Source organism: Xiphophorus hellerii, chromosome 1, assembly GCF_003331165.1.
Source record: "Xiphophorus hellerii strain 12219 chromosome 1, Xiphophorus_hellerii-4.1, whole genome shotgun sequence".
Classification (NCBI taxonomy): Eukaryota; Metazoa; Chordata; class Actinopteri; order Cyprinodontiformes; family Poeciliidae; genus Xiphophorus; species Xiphophorus hellerii.
The window spans coordinates 23,991,603-24,017,295 of record NC_045672.1 but is presented as its reverse complement, the minus strand read 5'-3'; the positions used below and the strand labels follow the sequence as shown (position 1 = coordinate 24,017,295).

At 36.4% G+C, this 25,693-nt stretch overlaps 2 protein-coding genes across 4 annotated transcripts; both read right to left on the bottom strand.

The window, feature by feature from the left end:
- Nucleotides 1–774: 774 nt before the first annotated feature.
- Nucleotides 775–8,754, bottom strand: LOC116729794 (probable serine/threonine-protein kinase kinX). 3 transcript variants are annotated; one of them, XM_032578701.1, is made up of 5 exons: nt 8,235–8,754; nt 6,101–6,576; nt 5,705–5,762; nt 3,498–4,717; nt 775–2,577 (listed from the first exon to the last, which is right to left on the bottom strand). In XM_032578701.1, exons 1-4 carry the CDS (start codon nt 8,511–8,513, stop codon nt 3,503–3,505), a joined length of 2,028 nt encoding a protein of 675 aa, XP_032434592.1. In that variant the 5' UTR covers nt 8,514–8,754; the 3' UTR covers nt 775–2,577; nt 3,498–3,502. The 3 variants fall into 3 exon arrangements, with proteins under 3 accessions (XP_032434592.1, XP_032434679.1, XP_032434507.1); XM_032578788.1 differs by having other exon boundaries at nt 775–2,530; XM_032578616.1 differs by having other exon boundaries at nt 775–4,717.
- Nucleotides 8,755–9,789: 1,035 nt separating this feature from the next.
- LOC116720240 (immunoglobulin-like and fibronectin type III domain-containing protein 1) lies at nt 9,790–23,384 on the bottom strand. Its single transcript, XM_032563390.1, has 27 exons — nt 23,274–23,384; nt 22,124–22,203; nt 21,873–21,932; nt 20,637–20,759; nt 20,293–20,432; nt 20,090–20,189; nt 19,360–19,402; nt 19,099–19,270; nt 17,841–18,039; nt 17,401–17,673; nt 16,952–17,308; nt 16,353–16,454; nt 16,086–16,211; nt 15,673–15,792; nt 15,303–15,419; nt 14,848–14,972; nt 14,572–14,713; nt 14,195–14,488; nt 13,656–13,952; nt 13,332–13,511; nt 13,095–13,223; nt 12,682–12,990; nt 12,473–12,558; nt 11,083–11,275; nt 10,713–11,009; nt 10,305–10,631; nt 9,790–9,917 (listed from the first exon to the last, which is right to left on the bottom strand). Exons 2-27 carry the CDS (start codon nt 22,170–22,172, stop codon nt 9,913–9,915), a joined length of 4,365 nt encoding a protein of 1,454 aa, XP_032419281.1. The 5' UTR covers nt 22,173–22,203; nt 23,274–23,384; the 3' UTR covers nt 9,790–9,912.
- Nucleotides 23,385–25,693: the final 2,309 nt, after the last annotated feature.

The window sequence follows — 25,693 nt, the reverse complement described above, 5'->3', positions numbered from 1 at the left end:
GGACAGATCTGTACAGAGAGCCTGCAGGGAATTAGCTAAGGAAAACTAAAAGTAAAAACTAAAAGAATATAAAATATTCTTTGATGCTCACTTGACTTGGAGAAAAATAAAAACATAGCATAGTTTTATATATACAAAAAATAAAGCTACTAAATAGGGTTTATAATATATTAAACAGGGGTAGTGTTTAGATTTGTAGTAGCATACTCAATTATATATATTCAATTATATATCTATGGATGGATAATGAACCATATTTAGCAGTAGATATGTATATCATATACATACATAGGTTAGAACAGGTTAAGCTACAGTAGCAATGTCGTCTTTTCAAATGCTGTCAACTTTTTATAGCTACGGCTGACTACATCTTGTTTCCTGTACTGAGGATTTGTTTGAAAGCATTTATTTGGCCAATTAAAACAATATAAGCTTACTATAGATCCGAAGAGGAAATTGGTGGCTTTGCTCAAGTCATAAACAGTATTTGTAACATTTTCAAACAACTCTAGATTTCAAAACAAATAACCCCAAAATATGTGTTGAATAAGTGTTACCAGCTTTCAGAGGCCTAAAAGAAATATTTCCACCTTTTTCATAATTAAGAGACCAATGCTTGGAGGAACCCCAGAACTTACTAGCTTGGGAAAACGGATCTCAAAACCCAAGTCCAAGTGTTAATGTTCAGATGAGACACTCTTAACTATGTACTGAGAAGCTGATGTCAATCAGTTCAGGATATGAATGTGATAGAACAGCACAACATCGAGTACATAAAAGGAAAGGAAAGATGGTTTATTTTAACAACAGGGGTTACCGACATACATTAACAGAAACCATATCAAATGAAAACAGTATAGACAGATTCAGTAAAAATTCACAAAGTAACATATTTTGACTTTATCATAGTTTGCAGCAAACAATAACTGTCATGTGAGGATTCACAGTATCAATAGGCTTTTCCTGATGAGTTCTGAAAAAGTCTGATGTGGCTTTACTTCCAATACATATACAGCAGATGAGATTTGTGACTGCAATCAAAGGAACCATGAAAACCATCGTTTCATATTCCTTTAAATATTATTGCCCAGGACATATTTTTAATTAATGTCTGACACTATAAAGTTATGACACAGCAAATTGAAGTGGTTAACCTAGTTGATGTATCGTCTCCTTTTTTTTCTGCACTGGCCTCATACAAGCTCATTTCCACACCAAAATTTGTTTAAAACCTTGGGCTCTTTTTTTGTTCAAGTGTGTCTAATGTTAGGCATCATAATGTTGCTATAGTTTAGCGGTGACCGTTTAGCCATCTATGTAAAGAATGATTTGTCCCTGAGCTTCTTCACTGTGCCATTTAAAGGCTGCATGAAACAGTCTTCACTCTGAGAATAAATCCTCCCATTGTATAGTAAACTAAATTATGAATATGAAGTTATAAAATACTGATGAAGAAATAAGTCGATCTATTTTTTTGACCATCTTGAGTATACAAATCTAGCTTGAATTTTACATGTACATCTTAGTAAAATATATAATTGCAATGTCAATACTTTACAATTAATTCCACTACTTTATTAGACTAATTTTAATTATAAAATTATTCAAGTATTTAATTCTGTTAAGTTTGATGGTTGGGAACCCAAATTCGATTTCAGAATGAAAATGTACACATATATATCACATATGAGCTACGACAAAAAAGATTTTAGCACAGTAATGTTGTGCTAAGGGCCCTGTTTGATGTATGCAATCATGAAGTGAAGACTGCTGTCTTGATAGGAGTCCAGCAGAAAGCAATTACTTCTCTCCACAACCAAACATCCAAAAGTGATGATGAAGCTGACTGCTCACAGAAGGCAATGTATTAATGCAGCATAAAAATTAACACTGTGTTCATATATTAATAGTTATTAAAGGAAAACTGAATAAAAGGAAATTAGTGTGGTTAAAAAAGGTACACAAACAACATGGGAAGTAGTCTTGAGAGGAAAGTGATGCAAACCCATTAAAGAGTTTGTGCAGAGCTTCCAACAAGCGTAACCAGGACATGGGATTTGATTTTGAGTTCTCATTAGCTGTAAGCCATAATTATAAAAAGTAGCAGAAATAAATGCTTGCAAAACATGATGCCATGTGTAATGAATCCATATAATAGATGACTCCCACTTTGTCAGCTGAATTACCGAGAGAAAGCCGCATGGGATTTTATTGCACTGAAAAAGCTTATGCAATGGCTTCTTATGTTACTTGGTTAAATCTTTCAGTTTGTGCAGAGACATGATGGGAAAAGTGGGACTTATAAATAGTGGATCATTTTCTTTGAAAAGGTAACTCTGTTATGAATTAAGGCTTTTGGCATTGTTATTGAGAGGTAAACATTTTAAAAAATCAACTAAATTTCATCTTTTCAGTGCACTCTGATTTGGTCTGCCTTCCAAACGTCATCTGCCATCAAACAAAACGAAACAACAAAAAAACACCATGGTGTAGACAGTCTGAAAAAGTTTCCGTTCTTCTTGGTGGATTTCTTCAGCATACCAACAAAAAAAAAAAAAAAGAATTATCAGCCACGCCCTGTAACAAAGATCAGATTACATAAGAAATGTAACAGAAGGGGCATCTTGTCAAAAGTAGTCTCAGTGTCTGTTGTACCACAAAATATTCACACCCAAACATTTTCATTGTTTGTCATTTTAGTCAATTTTAAGTGACAGACCAACAAAAACAAAACAAGGTTTTCAATATTGTACAAAAAATAAATAAAAAATTTAAAGGGTGACTTTGCATTTATAGTATATTCCCTTTACTCCAATATAGCCAGAGTACATCCAGTTAAAGTAATTGCTTCCAGGGGTCATCTATTAAATAAATACTCACTTTTATCCAATTTAATCTCAATAATAGTGCAGCTGTTCTGTAAAGGTATCAGAGGTCTGTTAGAGAACTCCGGTGAATAAAAAGCATCATGAAGACAAAAGTAAAACATGACATTTTTGAAGGAAAGTCATTAGAAGCCCTGTTTCATGGTGCTGTGGGGATGTTGTTCCTTCAGCAGGTTCAGGGAAGCTGATCAGAGTTCATGGGAAGATGGACGGAGCCAAATACAAAGGAAGAGATAAGGCAAGATCTCAGAATTGCTGTTCAAAGACTTCAGTGGTTTCCAAAAAAAACTGAAATTCTGAATGTGCTTGAGCAATTTTTCTAAAGAGCTAGTACAAAACTTTTAATTTGTAGATTGACTTAAGAAGATTTTTAAATGTAATAAAATAATGGCATACTTGTCAAAATGTTATTTTGAAAGCCTCATATTTATTCCCTTCCAATTCACATTCAACTGTACTCTGTGTTGGTCCGTCACATAAAACAATTAATTTGGACACCTAACATGATAAATATGAACATGTTCAAGGAGTGAATAATATTACAAGCCATTGGATTTTCAATTCACTGAGTCCAATAAATCAATTTATCGAACACAAAAGTGGTTTTCTTACTTGCTTCATTTATTTTCTGGAAAAGCTAATTCTTCCAATAACTCGTCTTCTTCTGCTTCCTGTTGCTCCTCTTCAGCTGGTAGTTCTTGGTGTTCTTCAGTCTTCTCTTTTATTTTGCCATTTTTATCCTCTGTCTCTGCCTCTCGTTTCTCCTCTAGGGCTGTCGATTCCTCCTGAACTTTTTCGTCATAATCTGTCTTGCTTTCTGACCCAGCAATCAAGTCTTTGCGCTCCGTGTCATTTCCCTCCTCTTCAGTAGCGGTTTCTTCCATCTCTCTGTCTTTCTGCTCCACAGGAGATGAATATTGTTCATCTGCTGCTGCATGCTCTTCCTGTTGCAAAGACTCTCCTGACTCTTTCTTTGAAGACAGTTCCTGTCCATCTTCAGCTGCTGGAAGTGCGTCTTCTGGAGTTTTTTCTATGTCTACCTCTCCAGGTGCTGCAGGTACCTCTTCTGTTTCCTCAGTTGTGGGAGCTTCCTCTTCCTCAGTAGGTGCCTGGTCTTCAGTTTCAGCAGCCTCTTCTACTTGCTCCTCAGATTTGACAACATCCTCCAATCGCTCCTCAATTTTGGTAGCCTCCTCTTGATCCTCAGGTTCGGCAGGTTCCTCTTCTTCCTCACCATGTCCTGCAGCTTTCTCTTCTTCCTCATCATGTCCTCCTGCCTCCTCTTCTTCCTCATCACCTTCTGCAGCCTCCTCTTCTTCCTCATCATGTTCTGCAGCCTGCTCTTCTTCCTCATCATGTTCTGCAGTCTCCTCTTCTTCCTCATTATGTTCTGCAGCCTCCTCTTCTTCCTCATCATGTTCTGCAGCCTGCTCTTCTTCCGCATCATGTTCTGCAGCCTGCTCTTCTTCCTCATCATGTTCTGCAGCCTCCTCTTCTTCTTCATCAGGTTCTGTTTCCTCTTCTATTTGCTTTTCATCAAGTTCTGCAGGCTCTTTTTCTTCTTCACTTGTGCCAGCATTGTCTACTTGTTCCTCATTTGCTCCAGCTACCTGGTTCTCTTCAGCTGCCATGTCTTCTTCCTCCTCAGTTTCTGCAGCTGCCGTTTCCTCCACAGCAGCTTCAGCCACCTCTTCGTCTTTTTCATCATCAGCTGCAGCCAATTCTTCTTCATCATCAGTTACCTGTCCATCCTCGGCCACCGCTTTTTTCTCAGTGTCATCTGCCTCTTTCCTTTCAAGATACTCAGCAGGAGGCTGTATTTGGTCTACCACCTAAGACAAAACAAAAGCAGTGTTACTTCAGATGACAAGTCTGCAGAGCAGTAGCACCTAAACACCTGGCCAATAAGATGGGATTGTGGTGACTCAGAAATGATATTTGACAGTAGTTTGAATGTGAAGCCATTCCAAGCAATTATTTTACTCAAATTAATGACATAAAAATCTCATTAACGTCTCCCTACAGGCTGAGTACAGAAATAGTAAGGAGACCATGGAAGATGTCTCTGTGTGAGTCAAGCCTCTTCTGGCATAGTTCTCAAGGTTAATCTGCTAAAAGCCTACTGTTTCTGGAACTGTAAAATTTGCTAAATTGGTAAGCTATGCATGTTTATATGAGCAGGAATCTGATTAATCTCCAGTTTAAAACAACACTGTGTTTGCTTGTACAGACAAAAGAGTACTCGTAAAATGTATTTGGACCCCTTGAGAATATCCATTTTGTCTTGTATTTTTCTTTACAAATAAAGTGTGGTGTGCATTTCTATGTATCCCTCGAGTCTATTGTTGGCAGAACAATATTTTTTCTTCAATTACAACTTACGTTGAAAGGTTACTTCAAAGATTTGCTGTGTCCTTACTTTGTCACAAACTACAAATGGAACCATTTTGTTCAGCAAATCTTTCTACTTTTCCATGATAGCCATATTAAAGAAGAGCATGAGTAAAATGTTTGAAAACCCTGTTTATTTCTGGCCATTATGCACCACTTAGTGTTGGTCTATAATCAAAAATCCCAATAGTGCATTGACGTTTGTGATTGTGAGGTGAGCAATAGTAAAAGCTCAAGGGGTATGAATATTTTTTTCAGGGAACTGCATCAATGCCAAATAAGAATAAAAAAGGAGAATCACAGAAGCACAAGGGTACATTGCCTTGTTTAATGGTTACTTGAGTGTTATGTTTCTGTGTTCCTAAGATGATAATCTTCAGAATAGAGGGAAGGCTATATTTATCTACACTGGAATATACAGTGCTTACCTGCTCCTCTTCACTGGCCTTCAGGGACAGCTGGGACTCTTTAATTTCAAGGAACGCCCTGAAAGAGCCAAGAATTCCATCATCAGACTTGTTGTCAATGTTGGTGATAATAGACTACACTGAATCATAAAATGTCATTTTTCCAAAAATGACATTCGATTTGCTCGAACAAGTGCAAATCAACTTCAAAACTCTTCTGCACCGCAGAAGTGCTTACATAGATCAGAGCAGCCTCATAACATGAATACAGAGCCTAACACTGGACTAGAGAAATAAGCGAATCATGCACTGTGACAGAAACAAAGGCTTTGACTAAGTCGACAAAGTTCTGGGTGAAAGGAAGGAAGCAGATTTCTCAACTTCTCTAAAAGCTGCTCTTTTTTTTCCAGAATTTACCTGAGATTATCCATTTCCACCAGCTGTGCCTGGTAAGTGTCCAGTTGATCTTTCAGTTTCAACACCTCACTGGTCTGTCCATCCAAGTTAGCAGTCATTGTGGTAATCTGGGCAATCCTTTCTTCCATCTTTGAATCAGCTTCAGCAAAGTTCAAAGACAAGTCCTCAACCTTGTGGGACAGATCACTGCTCAGAACAGCCAAACCCTCCATCTGCATCCTGATGTCCTCAAACTCCACACTCTTCCCCGTCAGCATGCTCTGCAACTGGCTCAGTTGCTCCAGAGACACGGTGGCTTGCTGCACTTCTGCCAGACGGGTTTTCATCTCAGTGTGCAAAGACAGCACCTGAGCAGGGAGGTCGGACGTCTTCAGCTGCTCAGCCGTAGCCAAGGCCATGTCCACCTGTTTCTGAGTCAGTGCAAAAGACTCCTCCAACGAAGCCAGTCGTGTGTTCACGTTCTCTGAAACATGTTGCTGCAATGAAAGAGACGCATAGTCTTACACAGCTAAAACATTAAAAGTTTCATCAGCCACCTTAGCTAAAAAGAATGCTAACGAAATGAGAAGAGAGTTGAAAACAGTTGAAGGTTTTAGAGAATTGTTGTAAAAATTTCTAAGTTATGAACTGAGATAATGTAACCCCAACTAAGCAAAAAAGGTATTTCTAATTAACTCCTTCAGAAGACAGATATGAGACTTTAAACTTTTGTTTGCAGACTTTGAAACACAGATTTGTGCCAGATCCCAAATTTACTCTATTAGACCCATTCAAAATAAGTTTTAGTTGTGTCCAACTTAATAGATCAGAGCAAAAAAAAGTTCATATTTACTGTTCATGCATGTTAAATTGTTAAGTAATTTATTGTAACTATAAAGGAGATTTAAACTGCCTTGATCAATAATTTGTTTCATTGGGTCCAGAGGAGATGTCACAATGAGTGTGTCTGAGACCAAAACAACTCTACAGGTAAACCTGATTTCACATGAACTCCTAAAACAAAAATAAAATGTCTAAAGAAGACATTTTAAAGTCTGCCTTTGGCATGTTATGTTGCCATCTAGCATGATCTGCACAATTAGATTTCCCATGTGTACTTCTCCAAGTTTTCCAAAAAGTTCCCCAAATTTTCTAATCCAGAATGCCCTTTGAAAATTTTGACTTTTCAAAAGGATTAAAAAGAGCAGCCTTGCTATAATGTATTCAGCTTACTGTTAGATGAGCTATTCTTAAGTTGAATCTACTAGTCACGAAACCAAAATCTAAAAACTGGTTCATAGAGACAATCTGGGTCATGGTAAAACAAACTCTGCAATTTTTGAAAACATAGATGAACATGTACCTGAAAATGTGCATATTCCCAAGTCTGTTCATACAGGGAAGACTCGCTGAAAAGACTGAGCCTAATGCGTGCAAAGTTTCCACAGAGAGGTTCTTTCCTTTGGACTCCTCATAGTACAGAGAAATATAGCCCGCGGCAGCCATGACACAACAGAGCTGGTAGATTCTTACTACCTTATATATGCATATTCTGACACTGTGTATCATTTTAATAATACAAAATATTTTATTTCAAAACTTTCTTATTAGTTGTTACTCACACATTCTACACACAAGTTTTCAAACAATGTTGTTTGGTATCAGAAATCCCTATCTAAATATAGTCTTGGCACATTGCTGTATTGTTTATGAAGTTTGTGCATCTTCTGCCCTGGTTTAGGTTTGTTGTTCTGTTTAATAATGTAGCAGAATTATTTCTATTATTATTACTTTTAAAGATTTGATAAAGAGTCTGGCTAAAATAGCCTACTCTTTATCAAAGAGTAAGCTATTGATGTTTGTTTCAGACCTCTTATTGGTCTGAAACAAACATCAACAGCTGCGTGTATGTTGGAAATAGCGTTTTGTGCTCACCTAAACTCCCGGCATTTTGAAACTTGATACAGTCCTACATATTTTAGCTGTCTTCACTGCAGCTTAAAGCTTGTATGTGGCCTAAGGGCTGTTCTTCTATTTTCAGAAACATTTATTTTAAACAGCAGTTCATTCATTAAATAGGTCACTATTAAAGGCAAGTCGGATCAGGGCCGCAAGCAGGGCTCCAGCAGAGACTTTAACTATATTAAGTTTTTACCTTTGTATGTGACAGCCTCAGCTCCTCGTGAGAAGACTGAAGTTTGGCTATTTTCACCTGAATGCCCATGACGTTGTCTGTTAGGTCAGTTAAAGTTAGGTGCTGCTGGAAAAAAAACCATGCACCGGCGACCCAGCCGATCACAACGACCGAAACTAAAACCAGCAGAGGAGTGTGGTTGTTCCCACCAGGGCGAACTTCTGTTTCCAAGAGCTCACTTTTAAAAAAGTTATCCTCTTGTTTGTGGTTGCTTTTCCCTTTTCGGTGCTTGGCTGTCATTCTTCCTCTTTATGTCAAGGACACGATGTTCCAGTCAGGCACAGAGGTGATATCCAAACAGCCTGCGGGTCAAACAGAGACGAGCCGCGGCGAGAGCCCTGATTTACTTAAGACACTGTGGAAACGGACCGGGGCTAATTGCCGCGGCGGAACCGATAAGCTACACAGAGGAGTAGGATGAAGAAAAGGAGGCGTGACAGAGCCTCCGTCAATCTGACGGTGTGATTTTGTCAGTTCGGAATGAAGAGGGGGGCGTGAGGCCTGGCAGGCACTGGGAGTGGCTGACCCCCCGCCACGGTAGCCCGCCACGTGCACTGCTCACGGTGAGTATGGCGCTATTTATGAGCACAACCATGCGAGCTCTATGACCTTTGAAAGTATACATTTATTCTCTTGAGTATGCTAAAAAAAAATATACTGCACCGCTGAAAAAATATATAATATTTTAATATTTTATTAGTAATAACTGTGAACAGACTGTCTTCCCATTGGTTTGTCATATTTTATTTTGAAGGACCTTTTAAAATTTAGTGTAAGTCACAGTATTTGGACTGAAACAGGATTGGTATTAGTCCTAAATTCCAGTCAATTAGAATATGAAGGCCTCTTACGGGCTTAAGCAAAAATAATGTCTGATACAAATTAGCTGCACGTGTTGCTGCCATCTGATCTATGGGAATCTGAGCCATACAGGCTGAAAAGCAATATACAGTGTGGATCACAGAGCGGAGAAAGGCTAACACAGGCTAACAACTGTGTTCCTAAAGACTATGTCTAAGTGAAAGAAGCTAAATTTTGAATTTGCTGTATGCAAAATTGCAACACACAAATATTATATTTTGATATGTCATACTCATGTCACACATCTGCCTTTTAAATCGAGTGGCTGAAATTTTTACCCATCCTCATGCAACATACCTGATGTTCAATCAGATTAGGAAGACAGTGTGTGGACTTTAATTTTCAATTCAGATTTTTGTTTAGATTTAGGTGTGGACTTTGATCTATTAAAAGGTCAGAAGTTCTTAAAGTAAAGTTCAGGCTTTCTGAATGTTTTACAAAGTTTTCCTTTGGACTAAAAACAAATCTCTTTAGGATACACAAAAACCAAGGAGAGGTTTCGTTACTGTAATGTTAAAGGTACAAATCTTATTTAAAATATTTTTGAGACAATGAGCCACTGTATTTAAAAAAACAAATATAAAAGACAACAGGCAAGACAATAAATTATGATTGGAAACATTCATTAATCCACAGAATGTCACAAATCGAAAGCTTTACTATTGAAATGGCTTTATTTCCAAAGCTAGAATTGAATCCACATTATTTCAGTGTATCACAGCCATTTTCATCTTTCCATGAAGATGAAGACCTTTGAATATCGGTGTCTTCAACTTCTTCACTCTGTATAAAGACACCAATAACACCATAATTAACTCACATTTACTAATTTGAATCTGTTGTTGATATGAAAAGTTTACATAATCCTGTTAAAATACTAGATTTTAGTGACATGAAAAATTTAAACCAAAATAAATTTTAGAACATTTCTACCCTCAATGTGACACATAACCTGTACAACCTATTTGAAAAAGAATCTAAAACTGTTTAAAAGGAAAAATAGAAACTTTAAATAAAATAGTTGCACAAGTATGCCCACCTTTTTATAACTATGAATAAGATTGTGTTAAAAAGTAACCTCCAAAAAAGGGAAACATTTGGGAAGGACATCAGAATCACCTGGCATGCTAACGTGAATATTTTTTAAGTGCAGCGATGTTTTAGTCTTACCTCTGACATTGAGCACTGTGGAGCATTCAGCTCGTCCTAAGCTGTTTTCTGCAACGACTTTATACTCTCCTACGTCTTTGGGACCTACACGAAGTATCAGCAAGGAGCAGACACCACATGTGTTGGAGATGTAGTAGTTGGTATCTGTGTTTATGCTGACGTGATTTCGATACCACGTGATTCGAGCTGCAGGGTCTCCTTTCACTGCACAGCTCATATAACACTCATAGCCTACTGTTGGAGTTTGAGGCTTCAAAGATACAATGAAAGTTGGAGCACATCGCAGATCACAGTCCTTTTTGGTTGGTTCGGCTATCACCATTTTTTCTGCAGGAGATTACAGATAGTTAGTGTGTTTTTCTTAAAGTTAACTGATTTGAACCAGAAGATTTAAAAAAAACCACACACCTTTCTTCTTTTCCATCCCCCAGGTTGGGGATTCTGAGGGTGCTGATATACCCATGTCATTTTTGGCGTACACTCGGAAATGGTACTCCCTCCCTTGCATAATGTTGCAAACTGTGAACCTGTTATTGAAGAGCCTATCAGCCACTGTGGTCCATGTGTGCTTGGTGGATTCCAGTTTAGACACTGTATAGTGGAGACGATCATCACGCTTCTCATCAGGAGAAGGTTGCCAGATCACAGTCACAGTCCCAGGAACACTTTCTTCCAGTTCCACTGGTCCAGGAGGCTTTGGATCATCTGGGAACAGAGTTTTCCTTATATAACTGAAGTCATACACAGAAGCCAAAACTCACAGAAAATATAGTTTTACCTGTTACCCTAACCTCCGTACTGAAAGTTTCCTGTCCAACAATGTTTTTCACGAAGACAGAGTAGATGCCTGAATCTAAGCGCTCAGAGGTGGGAATCAGCAGCTGAGATGAGCCATCAGAGTTACTGATTGTAACACGCTTCATCACTGGCACGTTGTCTTTTAACCATGTAATTTCTGGCCATGGGGAAGCCTGTTTATATAAAAAAACATGATTATACAGAGCTTTGCAAAAGTTTTGATACCCTTCAACCTTTTCTGCTTTTGTCATGTTACAAGCAGAGACTTTATTTTATAGGGTTTTTATGTGATAGATCAACACAAAGTAGAGCATTCCTGTGGAGCATGAGAAAAAAATATTCTTAATCTAAAAAGTGTGCCATGCATTTGTAATTAGACTGTTTACAATCTGTACAATGTGAAGACTAAGGAACATAAGAGGCAGGGGTAAAGTTGTGGTGAAGTTTGAGTAGAATTAGGTTAAAACAATATCCTAAGCTTTGAATGTTGGATAACTTTTCTGTTCGTCATTCAATGAATAGTATTGCACAAGTGTAAATTTGCCAAGATATGGCCATACACTTAAACTAACTACCCAGGAAAAGAGAGCAATCATCAGAGATGTAGCTAAAAGGCTAATGATAACTAGAGGAACTGCTTAGGTCCAAATGTCTGATCGAATGAGACAGAAACATGTTTTCATCATTTACAATCTATTTATCACCCTGACAACATAATCTGTATGGTGGTACATATTTTGATTAGTGACAGAAAATAGCTGATGCAAAGATGGATGTAGTTATATTCAGGATAGTCTTTGAGGAAAACATTTTAGAGCCTACAGATGACTTAACAATGAGGCAGATGTTCACCTATACCAGCAGGACAACAATCATAAACATAAACCCTAAGCTGCAATAGCATGGTTAACATGAAATCATATCCATGTGCAACAATGAGTATGCACATGAAGAGCTAAATTAAGTCTTTAAGTCAAGACTTAAAAACTGATCTTGAGAAAAACTCTTCAATCTGTCTCAGCTTGAGATACTTTGTGATGAAGAATGAGCAACGCTATCAGAAGTATACCCCAGAATACAGCTACAAATGAAGTAAGACTTTACTACAAAGTGTTTTCTTTACAAATTTTTTAAACTTTACATAATTTCTTCATTGTCAAAATTGAGAAAAATTATACATTTTCTTGATCTATTACACACAATCCTCATTAAATACAATAAAGTTTAGGGTTGTAACAGAACAAAATGTAAAGATGATTGAGGGATGTGAATACTTTTACAAGGTACAATATGTTATAAGCAAACATGCTAATTATATAAAAATATATATTTTTGCTCAGAATCAGATCAATGACTTGAGTAAATCTTACCTCAAAGTTAACAGTTATCCTGACAGAGTTCCCTGCCCTCACAACCATGAAACTCCTCATCTTGTTGTTTGTGAACCTTGGTCTCACTTTATTGAGAACAACAAAATCAGTTTTAGTTTATATTTAGACTAAAACAGAATAAGCACAAATTAAAAGCATCAGAACAGTAGAAATCATGCACTGTAAATGATTGCTTTTTGTTGACATACCAGGCAAAGGCATTGCAAGGATGTAGTTTGGCAGCTCCTCAGGTGTGCCTTCTCCCCCATCATTTATAGCAATGACTCTCACCCAATACATATCCATAGACTTAAGGCTTTTCACATTAAAGGAAGTCATGATAATGGGGCTGGTGATACAGCGGCACCACTCTGTGCAATCCGCCCGGCGGATCTCCACAAAATATCCTTTAGCTTCGTCCTGTATGCCTGGTTTGTCTTCAGGTTTTGTCCAAGTCACAACCATGTTGGTGTACGATGTTTCTGTCACCTTCAGGCCTGTTACTTTACCCGGAGGCTCTAGACAAATATAATATTAATATGATTAGTATTTTCAATACATACACTTTCTTTATCATATTCAGTTTTTAATATAATATTTTATAATATTTTCTAATACTTACTTTTAGGATCCCTTGCAAAAACAAACTCTGATGCGTTGCTAAATTCACCAGCTCCTGAGAGGTTTATGGCACAAACTCTGAACTCATATTCCATACCTTCCACAACATCCCTCACGGCATACTTTTTCTCTAGAAGTCATTTTAAAGCAAACAAAAATGAAATAATAAAACAGACATACTCATTTGCAGACACACTCATACCATTTCCAGATACTGTAAGTAAATATATAAGAATACCTTTTATTATTTCATCTGGTGCATTAACACAAGTCCAAAGATTACTTCCCTGCTTGCGCTTCTCTAAAATATATCCCAGGAGACGTGACCCTCCAGTGCTAGATGGGGAAGACCATGAAATGTTGATGCAGTCATTGAATGCACTGACTACCTTAGGAGGTGCTGGAGGGCCTGGAAAAGCTGAAGAGTTCAGAAACAAAACATAAATCACGTGAAGCTGAAGCTTTACTGAGATGCAACTAAGGTTCTTTTCTAATTACTGCTGGAATTCTTTTCAGATTTTCAGCACATTTCACAAACATCACTAACATTGTTTTGACTTACCAAATTTTCCTGCTTGCATTTCATCCGTCTCCATCACTTCGCTCATTCCCTCTGAAGTTACTGCCCAGATGCGGTAACAGTACTTTCTCCCACGGTCCACATCTGTGTCCCGGTAGATGGGCACACCTGGTATTTCACCCATTTTCTTCCAGGTGTTTCGTCCCACTTGCTGACGCTCCAATATGTAGTTAGTCACTGGTGTGCCGCCATCATCCTTTGGGGGACGCCACTTGAATTCAATGCATAAGGCTGAACTCTCAGTAACCTCTGCAGGTCCCAGGGGCGGAGATGGCTTGTCTGAAACATAAAAAAAAAGCTTTATGAAGTCGCAGCAAAATTTACTCCTGGGTGACCTGCCATTTGTTTGTGACAAGATTTTTGATAAAGTCTAGTTCAAGTTTTAGAAACCTCACTTTGACCTAAAAAAAAATACCATGTTAACCATGTCGGGTAACCTAGATTACCTGACATCTAGAATCTGTTTCATATTAAAAAAGTAGACCCACTCATTGACGTCTAAACTGTTACAAGTCACTTACCAAGCACAATAAGCTGTGACACTGCCTCAGTGAAGCCATGATCATTTTTTATCTTTATCTTGATCTCTCCAGTGTCTCTTCTCTGGCATCTGCTCAGGAGTAAGCGGGTGTGACTCGCAGATCTTTCTATTATTGTACTGTTGTCATCTTTCAGCTCATCACCATCTTTGTACCACTGAACTTTTATAGGTTTGTGGCCAATGAACTGGAGTTTATAGATGGCGTTGTGTCCCACTTTAACTGTCAAAGGCCTGGTGAAAGCACTGAGGTCTTCTGGGTCAAACCTTGGAGGATCTAAAAATATCAATCCAGTTTAGATAATTTTAGTTCTTTGACATTATTAGTCATTTATTCAATTTCTTGATGAATACACAAACCTCGGATGCTCATCATTGCCTCTGTCTTACGACCATCTGCTTCAAAGCGATACTTTCCAGAGTTGTCCTCGCTGCATTTCATTATCACTAATTTATGGATGGGTCCATCCATAGTGATGGAGACATTATCATCTGGGTAAATCTGTTGGGGTTTAGTATTTAACACATAAAATATTTCAAGCACAGCAATGGAGAGTATTTAAGCTAATAAATAACACAGTATAAACTGACAACTACTCCGAGGCAAAAAAGATGAATTTGACCTTCATGACAAACCTGTTTTCCATCTCTGAACCAGACTCCCTCACAGTTTTCCCTGCTGAGCTTACACATTAACTCAGCACTCTCATGGATGATTGCATCGACATCAGACAAACCCCAGATAAACTGAACGCCTGGATCTAAAGACAGAGGTGAGTTTATTTTTAAATCATCATGTCATAAGAAATTGGAGTTACACGCAGCCAACGGGAGCCAACTGAGATATTTGTTGCTATATGTCTTTTCTTTCAAGCACATATACTGACAATGCGTAACATCATGACCCTATTAAACATTACATCTCTTAGTGGTTTGGATACATCAAACAAAAAGTAAATTTGGTTCACTTAAAATTGATGTGTTAAAAGTAGAAAAACGGAACATCTGCACTGTGAACTGATGAGTGTTCACCGAAACACACAAATAAATGTACAGAGAAACCTACAGCATGTAACTAATTGATTACTCACCAGTAATTGAATCTGTAACCAGAAGGCCTTGTCTTTTACGCCTTGTATGGTTGGCAGAGTGGTTCACATTTTCAGTCTCGTCACACTCACCGTGCTCTCCAGGAAACACACACTTTCCTTTTAAAATTACAAATACATTTTATTTGCCTAGTTTTCAATCAGCAGATAGAGTAAGATATAGCTCTCTTACTTCTGTAAATATGGCAAATCCTAGATGTTTTGTCTTCATGTTAATAAAAGTGGCTGATACATTTAACCTTTTACTCATACAATAACAAAGTTGTCACTGGTGTTTAGAGCATATTATTTCCAAAGGTCTGCCGCCTTTAATCAAAACAATAATTTTATGCAGTAATGTTGTACTTCTTACCGTTGGCTGCGTGTTTAGACTTTTTGCTTTGCTTTAAACTTTGTTGGTACTTTCCTTGTTCAGCAGAGTCCTTGGTCTCCTCAGTGTTTAGTTCATCATCGCTTACTTGTCCATTTGAATCTGTGTGTCAGATATTATTTCAAAAAGTTATCCACAAGCAAAAAATATTGCAGTTCTATTTGGCTGTAAAATACTATCAATTTTAATTGGCTGAAAAAGACTGGGATAATCAGTTCTTACGAGAGTGGAATCTAAAAAGCAGTTTTGTTATTTAAATTTATTTCAGAAATTATATATTATAATTATTTATTATAATATATTATAATCAATATATCATATTGATTATAATATATAAACAATATTATAATGATTTGAAAGATATGTAATTTTCTAAATATGAAGTCCTTTCTTACCTGATGCCTGTTCTTTCCAGTCTGCATTATTTGTTTTCCATTTGTTTCTTGCTGACTTATTGCAATTCTTATTTCCTCTGAACTGATTCAGCTGTTGGACAACATCATCCCACTGATCTATGAACTCTGCACAGACACAAACCAATAATATAAGCATATTTAAGGACTTTTCCCAAAGCACATTCAAGAGGAAAATGCCATAAAAAGTGAACTATTTTTATATTGTTAGTTCTGGAGCGGTTCTACTTTTTATGAGATGTTTCTCACCGGTTACATCATGCTCTGCTTCTTGATCTTGCCGTATGTTTGAAACATTACTCCCATGTCCAGGATCCTGACTGTCCTCAAAGGGCCCTCCTTCAATAGAATCTATTGAACAGTAAATGTGAGAGGCAAATTATCTGTGAAATCAGTGTTATGTAAAGTAAAAGTTACTAATATCAAAAATGAAATGCATCACTATGTTCTTGTTATTGGCAGATCTGGTCTTTTTTTTTCTTTAAGCCTTTCTGGTTCAATCATTTAAACAACTATATTTCAGAAGTACATGTGACTGATCTCTCTTTAAACTCAGTTATTTTTAAATTAGGCATCTCCTTCTTCAGGTCCCCAGCTCTCATTTGCTCTCCTTCTCTTGTCACATCACAATCCTCAAACATTGTTAAAGCGCCATCTTTCATGTTTTTCCTCTCTTTAAAAAAAGAAAACCAGTTAATCTTAACTGAGCCATCTGTAAGCATGAATTAAATCTAGTAAAGTAAATGTTCTCAACAATACTTTGTGTATTACTCCTAAAAAGCCATTTCTACAACACTGTTTCTAGCAGGCTGTGGAACTGGATTTTTCAGGTTAAAAACAGACTTTACCTGACATTATGTTACAACCAACTTGACCTTTGGTTTGTTTTTTCTTCTTTAGGTCACCTTCTTCTATTATACCCCCAGAATCCTCAAATGTTGTCACAGTGCCATCTTTTGTGTTTTTCCTCTGCGTTTTACTTGTCTTATCACTTCCACCGCAGTCGCCTCCACCAGTTAGTATTTCTCCTTTCAGTTTTTCTGCTTCTGAGTATTTTTCTTTGACAGCTTTTAAAAGCTTCTCCATTTCTCCTTGGATTTTTATTTGCTGCTCTTTTGCCATTTTTTCCAGGTCAGCCTGAACCCCTGCGGCCTTTGCAGTTTTGCGGATAGTTTTCTTAGCATCACCTGTCGGGTTGCGCTGATCTGCAAGCAAATACGTTACTCATTTTCAGCCAATCACCGACCACATCACATTGGTATCTGTTAATGGATTGTCCTGTATAATAGGATGTTACCATCTACCACCAGCCAGGCACTGCAGGAAATAGTCCCTGCTACAGCAGAATAAATTCCTTTGTCCAGTTTCGTGCAGTCCTTGATGAGCAGCCGGTGGATGAGTTTGTTGTCAGACACAGTTATGTTGTACTTCTCCCCATCTTCCAGGAGGATACCTTTTCTCATCCATGTAATCTTAGGTAGAGGGTGTGTTAGCACACACTCATAGAGAGCATCATCATTTTCTTCAGCTTTAATCTCTTGAATTTTGATCACAAAATCCACACTGGAAACTAGAGGGAAAATGGCACTTTAAGAAATCGAACTCATTCAGTACAACCTGTCACATGTATCAACAGTCATTAATGGTCTTTATTGATATATTGTGACTATGCAAGAAAGCAACTACATATTTTTTAAATTCTCAACAGTGTCAAACTCGTTTTGTTTATGAACTTACTTTTGAACTCTGTGAGGAGCAGGTCTTTTTCAGCATTAACTAGAGTTAGATGCCTGTTGTGGCAGTTAGCTCCTTCAACATCCCCAATATAAATCCCCGTGTCATGTTGCACAGTGGCTTCGTTTCTGATGTAATTTTTCTTCCCAAGACTCTGAGTGTCCTGTTTTTTAGCATCATTGTCACAGGAAATTATAATATCCTGTATAAGTGAAAAAGCACAGGAGTTAAAAGTATTTGGTGGTTAGTGTTTAATCTAAAATCCCCATCTTAGCCAAGCACAGACATGTTTATTGGATGCATTCACACATTAACACTTTAAAACATGAATTGGATTGGGATAGAAAAGAGAACACTGGGTTGATGTCGGAGTTAGAGAAACTCTGCAATGGATTTGGATTGTAATCATTCAATGACTACAGCAAATAGTAAATTACATTTTAATTTAGAATTTCATTTTAGTCATTTTAAATGATCAACTTTACATATTTTAAGTCTTATTGCTCTGTTAGCCCTCATGCAAGCTTCTTATGTGTCAAATGATTCAATGGGCTTGATTTTCACTACATGGTTTGTTTAGAAGAAATTGCACGCAAAAAATATAATGAATGGAGGAAAAGAATTACAGGCAATTAAGATGCAAAAATAAGTTTCATCAGCCCTTATCAAAGGTAACAAATATCATGGTTATGAGTGGAGGTTGAGGAAGATTTCGGAATGTCAGTTCAGTTAATGAAAAGCTGTTAGAAACAGTTTTGCAGTTTGAGGTACAGCATTTTAGAGATGGACTGTATTTTCCAGATTGCATGAAGATTAACAGATGTTGAAGAGTGTGTGTATGTCCTTTTACTAATCCTGCCCTCTCTGCTGCAGCGAACCTTGTAGATCTCTTCCCGGTTTTCAGGGGAAAAGAAGTGATTTTCTTTTATGTGTTAGCCACACTCCAGAGAGCTGCTCTGTCGACCACTGCTACATTCTCACCTCTGGTCGCGAGGTACCAAATTACATCCAAATCGGGCCATTACTTCTGGTCCTTAACTAGGTGCTAAACTTTTCTCTCTACAAGCTTAATTGAAAGTTGGCAGTTATGGCAGCAGCACAGATTTTGTTGACTGGGTGAAATAGTTTACAGCTAATGCTCTGAGATTGTTTTTTTTTTTATTGGCATTATGATCATTAAAACATGCTGTAATAATTTCACAGAAAATTTATTGCCATTTATTAATATTGTTACTTTTGATAAATTACTACATTTTCATACCTTCTGTTTGTTTTTTCCTTTCTGTTTTCTTTTCTCTTCAAGTTTCTTGAGAATCATGTTCAAGTCTGCTCTGCCATACTCAGAACAGATGCTCTCGTAGTCTCTTTTGTCAGCATTCATCATCGCATCCCAGAAAGCTTCATCATTATCTCCACCTGCTGTCTGTGATTTGCTAAAGTATTAAGCAAACATTGAATGTCTCTGTTATTGTAATCAATATTGCATCAGAAATGCTGAGATTGAGCTGCTTAAAATGCTTACCTTTTCTTTAACAGCTTTCTGAAATCTTCAGGAATTGTTGAACCTGGACAGAAGCAAAACATTTGCTAATTGTATTCATTATTATTGTTATTATTTTTAATCTAAAGTTCTACTATTGCACCAAACATTTCTACATTAACACAACATGGATATTTTGAGTTACTTTGAACTTTTTGAATACAGTTATGTAAAAAAAGGAATCTGCCCACTAATAAGTTTCTGTTTTCACTTTCTTGTTGAATTTGAATGTTTTAAATCATTACATTATTTTTATTATCACACAAGGTCAACTATTTAAATGGAAAATACTGTTTTCAAATAATGATTTGCTACAAATTTATCTTGAGGTTGATTTCAGTATCCGCACATAAGAAATCCTGTCAGATGGAAATAAGTAGGCTAAAAAATATCTTAAAATGAGGCACATCATGTCTTGATGAAAAAAAGTTCAAGAACAGATAAAAAGTCATTGGCATTAAATAATATCTTTCTTTTTTAGTCGATATTCTCTATACTAGTACAATTTAAAACACTACATCCTAAAATTTACATCAAAAGATATTCTTTTTTATTTTTAGTCTATTAGTAGTTTTGCATTCACATTGCAGAGGTGCTGCCAACTGCTTACAGCCTATCACAGATGAGTTCATATGAATTTATATTTCTACTTAATTGTGCACATTAGGCAGTGTACAATTTAAAGTAACATTAACTCGGAAATCAGTCTTACCATCAATTATGCTTAATGTTGTGGTGCAGACAGCTTTGCCACATTCATTCACAGCGTAGCATTTGTACGTATCAGCGTCCTCTGCAGACACTTCATGAATCTGAAAATGCATATATACATACTATGTTGTAGTGTTTTCACACCTTCCTGCTTTGCTCAGTTTTTGTGCCAAACTGTGTATTATAACACATTCAGTTGCTTACCTCTAATATGTGTTCCCCTGTTGATTCATCATATTTCCTTTGGAATTTTTCCTTGTCTGCCAGATTACCTTTCGCTCTTCTCCATGAAACATCTGGTTTTGGGTCCCCTGTCACCACCGTCTTGAAAATGGCTAAATGTCCTAAAGGACATTTTCAAAAGATCTAATTTGTTTTTGCATTTTTTAATTTCAACTTTGTTTTGTTGAAAAGCATATTGTTAAAAACACAATGAGTCAATCATTATATTTTCTTTCTGTTTTGATTTCATGTGCAGGGTTAGTATGACTCAACAGTTGCATGAAACACATAAGCTTCATCGTTTTTCATCACATTAACAAACAAACCTTCCTTGACTGCAACTGGCATGGGTTTGCACTGGAAGTCTGGAGTACTTCTACCCTCAGGTAAAATTGCTGCATACTGTGTGATCATCACTCCAGGGGTTTTAGATCTCCTCCGGATTGCAGCTAAATGAAGTCAAAAGAATGTTGTGAGAATTATTCAATGAAAAGGGTTTTGACAAATCAATACTCAAGTCAACCTCCTTCTTAAATGAATGAGAAAAAAGAGTGTTTTTTTTATTTGTTTGCTTGCTTGAACAGAGTTCCTTTATGGTGCCAGCAAATAGGAAACATGATGATTTAAGTTCACATAGAAGTTTTCCTAACATGTGCAGGCAGCTACATGTTGAATGGTATATATCATGTTTCAAGATGCAATGCATTTGAAAGAATTGACTAAGTTTATTTCAAAAGTAAGAAAAAGTATTTTAACAGTCAAAATTACTTGTGTATATTTGCAACTTTAGTATTCTGCTCATCTTTTATTTCTTTCAAGTTCATTTATAAACCATATTTAACATCTGTTTGCAAGAGCCAGAATGTATTTTTTATATTTTATAAAAGGTTACAAACCTGACTCATAAATATTTACACTTTTTGGCATATAATCACGTAATAAGCATAGTGGATTTGACCTTCTATAATCTCTTTTTAACTGTTCTTGCTGACAGCTACAGATTATTTACTCTCACTATAATTGTATCTCAATTGACCTATTCCTTATTCTACAGGAAAAGTTAAAGTTAGTAGCTGCTAATTTTCCAAATCATTCTAAAAAATCTGATCGTCTCTTTGTCCTATTTGCTGGTTTTATTTTCTACTTTTAATTTGTATAACATGCACAACAAGCTGAGCTAAAGACAGAGAAACAAAACATAAGGAATTAAAGTTAACACATGTATAGTTAATATGTGTTACAATAAGCATATTCTGTATGAGTTTATTTAAGATTCTAATCACGCGTGAACATATCTGTTGGCTAGTCAGGCTATGGATGTGATTTCTGTCATGATATCCAACAATCTGGGGATTAGCGATGGCAAGAGCAAAAACAGTGGAGGTACTCTTTCACTTCTCTACTTCAAGACTTTAAAATACACAACAAATTTAAAGCAAGGCCGAGTAATAAGCAGACAGTGTATTTAAGTAACACAGTGCGTATCATGACTGTGTCACAAAATGTCTATTAAAACTAAAACAAAAAACACACATCCCCCAGAAAATAGCTAACTCATTCACCTGACTTGTTGCCAGACACCTCATTAAAACGTAGAATGTACTGATGAACCAGGGAGAAACCTGAATTGAATAAACAGAGATAAATAAATATATATCACATAATATCAGACTATTGTGGCTGATATAACAACAGTGACACATTATTTTGTACTCTTTGTGTTCATCTGAACATATTGTTACATGTCATGTAAAACGTTTATATGGACTCTTGAAGAAATTTCTATGGATAATAAGGAAATGAACTACTGTACATGATGATCTGGTTGCTAACTGGCCCGAGTTTTTGCCTCTTGTCCACATCTTGGCTAGAGTTGAGAAAGCAAAATGTGATCTGAAAATAAAAAGACATTAATGTCACTAGATATAACAAAAAAATTAGCACAATGCAGATTTTATCACTCATTATAGTTTTTGCTCTGTATTCATATTTCAAACACTTCTTACATTTCTGTTTCACTTGTACTGGTAAGTATATACAAGATTTCTACACTGAGAAAAATACTGTAGATAGTGGCTGTGCCTTTGTGACGTTTTACAAAAACTGCAGCAGTTTTTAGAATCGGGCGCAGTTTGTACAGTGCTGACTCTAAAATCAGCACAGCGGTTTAGATTAAAAGTTTGCCTAAACGTCCTGCTTCATTGATCCTTTTTAACTAATCATAATTCATGAAATATAAAATCCAAACACTCTCCACCCCATACACTTCTCTCAAATATCAATGTCTCTGCTGTGTAAATGGATGTATTTTGTGCACTGTGTTGAAATAGAAAATGAATTTGGGACTGCACATTTTTACCACTATCATCATCCTCTTTATGCTGTACTTTAGTTTTTTCTAAGCTAAGTTTTATGTGAATGCTTCTCTATTAGGGTTAATGACAATGAAAGGGCAAATGATTTTGATAAATATTATTAGAAAATCACAAGATTACAAGTATATTTCAAATATTGTGATTACATCAGTTTCAGTAGCAGGGGTGTTATAACCTCAGCAGTGAATGTTTGATATAAACAAGTGACAATCACAAAAGAAAACTGCAAAGCTTGAGCTGTAGACCACTATCTTATGAAGTTACATAATCTCAAGATACTTAGTTGATCAGAATTATGATAGAGAAAAGCTACTCATCTAATTACAAACCAAACAAACAAAAAAACCTAGTTAAACTGATCTAGACTAAAAGTGCTAGATCAGTTTAAATACTTGCCCCTGAAATATTCAGTGATATTACTTAAAAAATAGGTATACCCAGATGATGGTCTGTTTTTTTCATGACTTCAGTGTTTGGAAATAGAAATACTCAGAATAAAATAGCGGAAGTCTATTTTCAAATAGAAATCTGATTCTTGTTAAAATAGTTTTACACGTAGTTGCAGATAAACAGAGATGAGTGGCTCACCTGTTTTCAGCTCTGGGCTCACACTGCCTCACACAGGTTGATTGTTGTGGTATAAATCTGCTGCCTCTTAGGTTTTACAGACGTTGGGTGGATGTTTCTGGGTTGAAAGTCCGCGAGCTGCCTCTGCTGAGACAGTTTGATGCTGAATGAGGGTGGCTTATATTGCTAAGAAAGACGGGGGGTTGGGAGGGTGTGGAGGACAGTGGTGGGACTAAGGGGTCTTGGGTGGTAGATGAATAAGGAGTGGGGAGAGATTGCTGCTAGGTTTGTCTGTCATAATAATTACTGATTATAAAATATGAATCTTTAGACGAGAGCTGTCATTGCTTTATTGATTATTTTAGATTTAATTAAACACAGTTGTCACAAAGTCACTCTTAAGTCTTTCATAAAGAGTTTAGGTCACCTAAGCAAAGCATTAATCTGTGAAAGTAATAACAAACTGATTGTTATTTATCAAAAAACATGCATTTTTGTCATTCCTGTGTCCACATAAGGTGATTTCAAACAAAGAGCATGTACTATACAAAAATAATTGTAGAGGAGCAAGATCCCACTTCAGTTATTAATGTTATTGCTAAAGATTTGGATTTCAAAGCTATTTAGTAGCTCTTACTTTCTAGTGAAGCTCTACATTTTTATGAAGCTGACTTTTTTTTAATCCACTCACTTGTTTTATTAAACCTAACAGTTGCCTAGATACCATGGGAAATCACATGATGCTAACAAGGCACTAATCTGTTGGTATGCAGTATACTTCTAACGTTAAGACACATTATGTAATCAAGGTTATGTCATTTCTGTGGTACAGGCTCTTCCTCTAAAGTCTTTGATGCTGATTTGTTCTTGGAAAAGGACGATCAAATGAAGAGCAAGGAGTTATTGATGAAGGTCAGTCAGTAGAATGTTGAATATATTTGTCATATTAAGATTCAAACCATGTATAATGTTGTCTTTGAAGTGTGAACAGAGAACAACTAAAAGTCATGCTAAAAGTAACCCATTGTAAAGCATTTTCAACCAGAGCATAATGAAGCAATCTGGAAACAGTGTCTTAAAGTGAGATGAATATAGTTTTTGATTCACCAGAAATAATTATCTCAGTTTCAGTGTTTAACAATAAATAAGAATTACAGAACATAATTTAAGGTGTGATAACTGAACATGCTTAATAACCTATCAGCTTATAGAAAAGTTCTTGAAGTAGACGTTTCTTTTAAAACGTCTACTTTAAGAAGTAGAAGTAGATGTTAATCTAATTCATTGATGATATGAGGCTTTCATTTATGCACAACACTTTTAAGACTCCAGAGCTTATAAGGCTTTATATGTTGACCCAAATATATTTCACAACAGCAGGTGATATACATTGGTGTCTAAATTAAACACCCTTTGTTTTGACAGTTGCTTTTCAAAGTTTCTCTTGTGATGTAACAATGTTTAACTCCTGTTATGTTCTCTCCATGGAAACCTTTTCTTTGGACACATTAGCATCATGTATCCAAAATGGGAATGCTTCTTACTCGTACCATAATTTATCACCTCAGTTTGGAGAAAGTTCTAGATAACAGATGCTCAGTAGCTCTACCGTGTACATCTACGGTACCCAGAATTTGACTAGTATAGACAAATTGAAATATATTAGTGTTCATCTGTATTAAAATTTAGTCCTCAATCATTTCATCTTAAAAAGTAATCATCACAACAGTTTTTTTTTTGTTTGTTTTTTTTACAAAAAAAAGATTTTGATTGTCACCGTACAATCAAAACTGTATTTCACCAAATCAAAGCAAGACAATGACCCTAAACATATTACCGTATATATTTTTCTGGTTTCTAATATAAAAAGTTCCCAAGATGTGGCAGTGTAAAATACAGAGCACCATTTTTCACAGTGACTCAGTGAAAAATAGAACTCAAAATCTTACTGAATATTATCAATCTTTTATCTGGCCTGAATAATATACACTGTGTTACATATCTCTGCCCTAAAAACTATTAAATCTATGAGCACAATCCAAAAATCCAAGATCCCAATAGTGTGTGCATCCTGTCACGCTTGACCTTCCACATGCTGCACTTCTAATTCAATTGGCTCAAAAGACTTTTGAAATGGCCTGAGCTCACATAAACCACCTGGATTAGTTATTAAACCCTCCCTGCCAACTTTCCTTATATTGACAAAATGTCACGCAGCATAGCTTTCATTCCAGTCATGGCAAACCAAAGTGAGCTGCTGCTGAGGTGCTAACTAGACAGCTAGACTGATCTCTCTGTACTACAGATTGCTCTTAGGGGAAAACCTCAACTGTAGGATCTTGTTCCTCAAAGGTTTGATAACCATGTTCAGTTGACACAGCCACATCTGTCAGATATTTCATGCTTTAACTTTTGGAAGTATTAGAAAATGTTAAATATTG